General features: G+C 51.0%; 1 protein-coding gene and 1 non-coding gene across 2 annotated transcripts in view; both read right to left on the reverse strand.

Annotated features, from left to right (window-relative positions):
- Positions 1 to 177: 177 nt before the first annotated feature.
- LOC144217804 (small nucleolar RNA SNORA79) lies at positions 178 to 354 on the reverse strand. Its single transcript, XR_013330958.1, has one exon. It is a non-coding gene; the product is annotated as a small nucleolar RNA SNORA79 (small nucleolar RNA).
- Positions 355 to 7,744: 7,390 nt separating this feature from the next.
- Positions 7,745 to 8,371, reverse strand: part of BLOC1S3 (biogenesis of lysosomal organelles complex 1 subunit 3) — a 1,660-nt gene continuing 1,033 nt past the window's right edge. Inside the window, 1 exon segment of the mRNA XM_077747420.1 lies at positions 7,745 to 8,371. This exon segment is cut by the window's right edge and continues 111 nt beyond it. Coding sequence (XP_077603546.1) covers positions 8,254 to 8,371 — 118 coding nt within the window. The 3' untranslated portion in view covers positions 7,745 to 8,253.

The raw sequence follows: 8,371 nt of genomic DNA on the forward strand, positions 1-8,371 counted from the left end.
CCCGAACTTTCCCAGCCCCTCTGGCTCAAGCACCTGTCTCCTCCACCTGTGCTTCAACTTGCTCAGGTTTCTTTTATTTCTTTTTTAAAAAATTTTCCTTATGTTTTAATATTAGTTTTGTTTTATTTTTCAATCACAGGTACATTTTCTCAACTTAGAATCACCACCTGCTTTGTAAATTGTTTGACTCCGCAAAAATCAGAAGACACAAACGGACAGCCAATCCATCCCCATGGTGCCCTGAGTGAAGACAAGTCAGTTGACATTTGAGATGGACTAAAATCCCACTACCTAAGGCTCCATTTTTTTTTTAATTTTTAAAAATTTCTGAGAGAGAGAGAGAGAGAGACAGCGTGAGCAGAGGAGGGGCAGAGAATGACGGCGACACAGAATCCAAAGCAGGCTCCACACTCTGAGCTAGCTGTAAGCACAGAGCCCTACACGGGGCTCGAACCCACGAACCGTGAGATCATGACCTGAGCCGGAGTCGGAGGCTTAACCAACTGAGCCACCCAGGCGCCCCAACTTGCTCAGGTTTCTACTGAAGAGGCTGACGTCCGGAGCTCATTCACTCGTTCCTTAATTCCACAAATTACTGCGCTGGCTGCGCGTGGCGCACTGTGGTCGGTGCTGCGGGTGCGGAGGTGAACGACAAAGGTGCGTTCATGGAGCGTGCAGTCTGGGGAACAGTATTCCAAGCAGACGGAACAGCGAGCGCAAGGCAGCAGGTGCAAAGGCTGGCGCTTTGCAGGAGAGACGGGCGTCCGGCGGGCACTGGGCGGTGCCGCCGGTTGGATAGCCGCGCAGCTGGGTGGGCAAGGGACCAGATCATGGGGCCTTGAATGCCCCCGTAAGGGCTTTGGCTTTTATTCTCAGTGATATTAGGATCCAATAATTCGTGTTCATTCCTCCCTTCACTCACACCTGCTCTTTGCTGGGTGGTGCTGGGGGCAGAGGGTGCCCAGAGCACACCCAGTCTCCCCTCCGCCCTCCACACGGCTCTTTCCAAAGCACGAGTATGCCCCTGCCTCTCCGGCGCAAAACCTGCCTTGCCTCCCCAGGGCCCTTCTGACAGAACCGCGTCTCTGCCTAGCCTGGCTCTGGTCTAAGTCTTCCTTTGTCACCTCCTGCCCTCTAGGGGAGGCCAGGCACAGAGGACAATTCATCTAGCCTCTAAAACACCCTCTGAATTTTCCTGCCTCTGGGCCTTTGCCCATACTGTTCCTTCCACCCTGGATACCCTTCCCCTCGAAACAGAGTTTGGAAATATTTGTGGAATGGGTGCTAGGCAGCATTTGGGTGCATGTCTGACCCTCTCCACCTGCATGTCTGAGGGTGACATGTGTCGTGGGACTGAGTGTCCAGCAGCTTCGGAGGGGGGCTGGGACACAAACATCTCAACAGCCCGCACATTTGAGGGGTCGATGCTGTGTGATGGTGTGAAGGGCATTCAGTCAGTCAGCAAACACTCGCCCACCATCTGCTTTGCGCCTGGCCCTGTGCTAGGAGGCAGCGGCCACGACAGCCACAGCCCTGCCCTCACGGGGCTCACGGGGGACAGATGCTTTTGGTTTGGGTCACTGCCCTTTGACCTTGGCTGCTGGCGGGGGGGCTTGATCTGATCATACCAAGAGCAAGAGAGTTTGGCCGACACCTGGTTTGTCAGAAAAACTTGACCTACAGATTTCCTGCTCAGGCACAGTCAAAGCCAAACCACTTACAATGACCTCTTATGTGACTTTGGTCCTCATTTCCCCCTTACAAATTCCTTCCCCTCCCCCACTGATCTTAGCGTTTATCAGTATTATTATTGCAAGGTAAACTTTACATTTTTAACTCCTTTTCAGTGTGGGATTCAGCGACATTAAGGATATCCACGATGTTGTGCAAACACCACTATTGATTTCCAGAACTATTTCATCATCCAAAACAGAAATTCTGGGCCCATTAACCAATAACCCCCCGTTCCTCCTTCCCTCAGCCCCTGATGACCTCTCTTCTACTTTTTGTCTCAGTGACTTTGCATATTCTAGAAGCCTCGTGTAAGAGCAACCATGCGTATCTGCCGTGTAATAACTGGCTTATTTCGCTTCGCCTGAGGTCTTCTTTGGTCCTGGCATAGTATGTTCCAGAACCGCCTTCCCTTTCAGGGCTGAATACTATTTCCTTGCATGGCTCCATCACAGTTGGTTTATCCGCTCATCTGTTGCTGGACATGGTTTGGTTTGTTTTTTTACCTTTTGGCCGCTGTGACTAATGCTACTGCGAGCATTCGTGTGCAAGTATGTTTGCACCCCTGCTTTTGACTCTTCTGGGACACACAGCCCGACGTGGGCTTGCTGGGCCATATGCTAGTTTTCTGTTTAACTTTTTGAGGAAGCTCCACACCACACCCCTGCCAACATTTAGTTATTTTTTGTTGCTTTGTTTGTTTTAATGTTTATTTATTTCTGAGAGAGAACAAGTGTGTGCACAAGCAGGGGAGGGGCAGAGAAAGAGGGAGACACAGAATCGGAAGCAGGCTCCAAGCTCTGAGCTGTCAGCACAGAGCCTGATGCAGGGCTTGAACTGATGAACCACTAGATCATGACCTGAGTCAAAGTCGGACGCTTAATGGACCAAGCCACCCAGGCGCCTCTTGTTTTTAATAGCCATCCTAGTGGGTGTAAAGTGGTATCCATGGTGCTTTTTATTTTTTTAAGATTTTATTTTTTAGTAATCTCTCCATCCAACTTGGGGCTCAAACTCACAACCCTGAGATGGAGTCACGTGTTCTGCAGGCTGAGCCAGTCAGGCTCCCCTCCATTGTGCTTCTGATTTGCATTTCCCAAATGAGCATCCTTTCATGGGCTTGTGGGCCATTTGAATATCTTCTTTGGAGAAACGTCTATTCAAGTCTCTTGCCCATATTTGAATCGGAATGTTTGCTGTTGTTGAGTTGTGGGAGTTCTTTATGTATTCTGGATACTAATCCCCTACCATGTATATGACTTGTGAATACTTTCTTCCATTCTGCGGGTTGCCTTTTCACTCTGTTGATAGTGTCCTTTGATGCACAATAGGTTTTAATTTTGATAAAGGCCAGTTATCTATCTTTTCTTGTTGCCTGGGCCTTTGGTGTCCTATCTGAGATCCTTGCAAAATCCAAGGTCATGAAGATCTCCCCCCATGTTGTTGTTTTTTTAAAGTTTTTCTTTTTAACTATGATTTTTCTCCTGTGTTCACAATAATTCTTCTAAGAGTTGTGGGGTGTTAGTTATGTTAGGTTCTTTTTTTTTTTATATTTGTTTTTGACAGAGAGAGACAGCATGAGTTGGGGAGGGGCAGAGTGAGAGGGAGACACAGAATCTGAAACAGACACAGAATCTGAGTTGTCAGCACAGAGTCCGATGCGGGGCTCGGACCCACAAACTGTGAGATCCTGACCTGGGCTGAAGGCGGATGCTCAACCGACTGAGCCACCCAGGCGCCCCCGTTATGTTAAGGTTCTTGACTCATTTTAATTTTTGTATGTAGTAGATAGCAAGGGACCAATTTCATTGTTTTTGTTTGTTTGTTTTTTGTTTTGTTTTTTGTTTTTCCGTGTGAGTACCCAGTGTTCCCAGCACCATTTGTTGAAAAGAGCACCCTTTCCCTGTTGAATGCTTTTGGCACACCTGCTGAAAATAATCAGCCAGAGGCACCTGGGTGGCTCAGTCAGTTAAGCGGCCGATTTCAGCTCAGGTCATGATCTCACGGTTCGTGGGTTCGAGCCCTGTGTCAGGCTCTCTGCTGTCGGCGCAGAGCCTGCTTTGGGATCCTCTGTCTCCCTCTCTCTCTCTGCTGCTTGCACAAACTCTCTCTCTCTCTCTCTCAAAAATAAACATTAAAAAATTGTTTTGTGTGAACTAGTTCTTTGGGTATAACGACTCTTGTGATTATTGTTTGAGTGTGTTTGGTTTTGCCTGATCCTTTCCCTTCTGGAGATGGTCGTTCTGCCTCTGTCTCCTGTGCTGTTAATCATTGGGAAAATCACAGGGGAGGACAGAGGTGTGGGTCCTACAAGCCCGGTGGCCTCCCAGCCTGGCGTCTCACTGGACACACTGGCCTGACTCTCCTCTCGCCTCCTGTCCCATCCTGAGAGCTGGGCTCTAACCGCGAGAACAGTCCCTCTGGTTACCGCTGGCTGCTAGGAGCCCGAGACGCAAGGTGACAAGTAGCATTTTCTGGATGGGGCAGTGCTAGGTCTCAGGGGACTCTTACCTTTTTTTTTCAGGGGACTTCATCTTAATAAGGGGTCCCCGTCCCCAAGAGGCTCTACTCCAAGCTATCAGCACAGAGCACAAGGCGGAGCTCGATCCCACGAACTGAGATCATGACCTGAGCTGGAGTCAGGAGCTTAACCCACTGAGCCACCCAGGTGCCCCTTAAACAAAGCATTTCTAATTAATCCTTCCCCACTCCCTCCCTTCCTCTTTCCTGCCTTCCTCCCCCCCCCGCCGCCTTCTTCACCTTTTATGCTTTCTCTCTGCCTGTATAGCTCTTTCCTTTCCTTCACTCGGTGGAGCCCCCTCTCTGCTTGCTGGGTGGGGTGCTGCCTGATTTGCAAATTGTGTAATAAAGCCAGTTAGACCTTCAAATTTCCTCAGCTGAATTTTGTGTTTTCACAGTACCTAAGATTGATCTAGAAGGATGCAAAAGGGTACTGGGGCTAGCCTCAGGGACTCCCTGAACAAGATTAAATAGCAGCAACCAGATTTAGAACAAAATTTAAAATTAAACTCCAAGGCGCCTGGGTGGCTCAGTTGGTTAAGTGTTCGACTTCAGCTCAGGTCACCATCTCACAGTTCATGGGTTCGAGCCCTGCACCGGGCTCTGTGCTGACAGCTCAGAGCCTGGAGCCTGCTTCAGATTCTGTGTCTCCCTCTCTCTGCCCCTCCCTGACTTGTGCTCTGTCTCTGTATGAATAAATGTTTAAAAAAATTAAAAAACAAAATTAAAATCCACGTTTCATGGTAAATTTCCTTTCTCTGTCCTCTGTATGCCCTTTTACCCCCAGCACCCTGTCCCGGGGCCCCTTCCTCTAATCCCCCTCCCCAAATCTGGCCTCACCTCCTCAGCAAATTCCTCTAATCCCTAAAACTCCTCGGACTTGCCCAGAAAATCCCTCAAACCCCCAGCTGCCAGCACTGGGGTTCCTTTTCCTGGAAGAGTTCCAGAAAGCACTGGGGCCTGATGTCTAGGCCCAGGGGACACAGGTTAGGAGAGGAAGGTGATCTGGCAGAGACAGGTCCTGGCTTCAGCGCCACCCCTCCTACTTCCCAGGGCTCTGGAATCAAACCCATCAGCGTCGGCCCTTCCCAGGCAATTGCACTTCCTGCATGAGTCCTGGATCTCCACTGAACGTAGCTTCTGGCCCCTGGACAGCCGCAGACCTTCTATTTTTAAATTTTATTTATTTTGAGAAAGAGGGAGAGAGAGAGAGAGAGAATGAATCCCAAGCAGGCTCCTTGCTGTCAGCGCAGAGCGGGGCTCGAACTCATGACCCCTGAGATCATGGGCTGAGCCAAAATCAAGAGTCAGATGCTTAACTGGCGCCCAGGCGATCCCATAACCGACTTTCTTGACTGACACCTGGTGCAACTTTGTCCTGTAGGTGGTGCGGGGGCCACTCCCCCCCAATTCCACTGAAGCTGGCAGAGTCCCTGGGCGTCCCATTGTCTTGCCTCCCTCAGGCCACCCTGATGTCCTTAGGCCCTCTTGGCGTCCGCCATGCCTTGCGGCTCCTGGCTCCTCACCAGCAAATTGTTTAAGGTAGAGATGTGTTATGTAAACGTAATGCCACCATACAGTTTGTAATGACAATGGGGTCTTTTATGTCCCTGTCCTCAGACTGAACATCCAACCTCCTACTTCCCACTTCCCGCTGACAGAGACCCATGTAAATTATTCTGAAGAAGGCTCCATCTTAAAATAGGTCCTAACGATTAGGGGCACCTGGCTGGCTTGGTCGGTGGAGCACCCGACTCTCGACCTCAGGGTCGTGAGTTTGAGTCTCATGTTGGTGGTAGAGATTACTTAAAAATAAAATTCTTAAAAAAATTTTTAATGTTTTATTTATTTCTGAGAGAGAGAGTGTGTGTGTGAGCAGGGGAGGGTCAGAGAGAGAGGGAGACACAGAATCTGAAACAGGCTCCAGGCTCTGAGCTGTCAGCACAGAGCCTGACGCGGGGCTTGAACCCATGAACCGCGAGATCATGACCTGAGCCGAAGTCGGACGCTTAACCGACTGAGCCACCCAGGCGCCCCTTAAAAATAAAATCTTAGGGGTGGGGCGCCTGGGTGGCTCAGTCGGTTGAGCTTCAGACTTCAGCTCAGGTCACGATCTCACGGTTCTGTGTTTGAGCCCCGAGTCGGGCTCTGTTGCCTGCTCAGAGCCTGGAGCCTGTTTTAGATTCTGTGTCTTCCCCTCTGTCTAGGTCCCTCCCACCCTCGTGGTCTCTCTCTCTCAAAAATAAATAAACATTAAAAAAATTTAAATCTTAGGGGTGCCTGGGTGGCTCAGACGGTTAAATGTCTGACTCCTGATTTCAGCTTAGATCATGATCTCCCCTCACCAGGCTCTGTGCTGAAAGCGTGGAGCCTATTTGGGATTCTCTCTCTCAAAATAAACCTAAATTTTAAAAAAATGTTTATTTTTTGAAAGAGAGTGAGCAACTGCGAGATCACAGACTGTGAGATCATGACCTGAGCTGAAGTTGGACGCTTAACCGACTGAGTCAGGTGCCCCTCTCTCAAAATAAACTTAAAAAAAAAAAAATTCACCTCCTGTTACTTAAATAGGTTATGCTCCCTTCNACCTTCCGGGGCTCAGCTCAAACTCAGGTATCACTTCCCCAAGGAAGCCCTGCGACCTCCCCCCATCTGCCCAGACAAGGTCAGAGATCTCGGTTACACCCTCACACAACGCTTTCCAGCACTAATCATAGTGGCGGAAAAATTACCGCGAAAGTACCAATTGCAATTATGGAAACGATCCATTCATTTAGGAGAGTATTTTATTACTGTCGGCCTCTTCGAGGGGACCGGGAGCTCTGGGCAGGCTCGGCCCAGCGGCAGCGCCCCCCGGTGCCCGGCACAAGACAGACACACAACGGTGAGCTGAATTAACAAAATATGAATACATGCAGCCCAGGGCAAAAAACAAGACATCCCGATTTCCCGGCGACCGCTTCCCCTTCAATAGGCCAGAAATGAAAGCTCTCTCAGAGCCCCCCTTCTCCGAGAAATCGCCAACGAACCTACCCCAGCTAAGATGGGTTGACAAGACAAATTCTCCACATCAGTAAATGTTTTGAGTGTTAACAGGACAGGCACAGAGTACTTTTTTTTTTCACGTCTCTATTCTGGGGTGGNGTGGGGGAGGGGGACAGATGCGGACAGGACGGAGGGACCAGAGCTGGGCGCCGAAGAGAGAGCAGTCAGCTAACCCCAGATCCCCGAGCTGAGTCAGAAATCCAAATCCCTGGGGCTTCCAGGGATAGTGAGCGGACACCAAGTGTGCGGTCTTCACCTGCAAACTGGTGTCACGATGCGCCCAAAGTTCCCCAGGCAAGGCTGTATGGGAGCTAAGTGCCTGAAGGGTGCCACTGTCAGCCTGGAGAGTCGGGGGCGGGGGACCTCATTTTGGGCCATAGCGGGGGCGGGGCTACAGAGCTCAGGATCACGTAGGGAGTAGAAGTAGAACGGGAAAAGCAAAAGAAGCTTTAAAAAAAAAAATGCAGAAGGGGGGCGAGAGGAGCAGAGGCAGAGCCAAGGGAGTGAAGACAGACATCAGGGAACCTGCGCCAGATTCTGGCGATTCTACGCGAAGAAGACAGACCAGCCCCTAAGAGCGGAAACCAAACTCAAGAAAGGCAGAGCACAAGAAAAGGTGAGCAAGGTGGGACCCCCGGGATGGAGAGAGATCAGGGTTACCCAGGGGCTGGAGCCAAGCCTCAGGGATAGGGTCGGAACCAGGGAGCAGAGATGGGGACAGGACGGGGCGGGGTGGAAGGGTGGAATCCAGGGCTAGAGGCGTGGCTGCACAATATTACCCGCCCCCTCTGCGCGCGCGCGCGCGCGCACACACACACACACACACAGCGTTATTGTGGGGGCAAGGGTCGCCCTGAAGGTGACAGCAAGATGGGAAGAGAGCTACAGAGGGCACAGAGCCAGGTCCCAGAGGCCTCAAGGCCCACCCCCAGGGCGCAGAGTCAGGCGGGGTTACGGCTAAGCTCGCGGTCCCTGGTCTTGCTCAGGCTCAGTCCCCGGCACGCCGCGGATGTCGGGCAGCAGGCGGCAGCCGGCCACGATGTCCAGGCGCTCGGCCAGCGCGCAGAGGTCTCCC

This window comes from Crocuta crocuta, unplaced genomic scaffold (assembly GCF_008692635.1).
Source record: "Crocuta crocuta isolate KB4526 unplaced genomic scaffold, BGI_CrCroc_1.0 scaffold334, whole genome shotgun sequence".
In the NCBI taxonomy this organism is placed as follows: domain Eukaryota; kingdom Metazoa; phylum Chordata; class Mammalia; order Carnivora; family Hyaenidae; genus Crocuta; species Crocuta crocuta.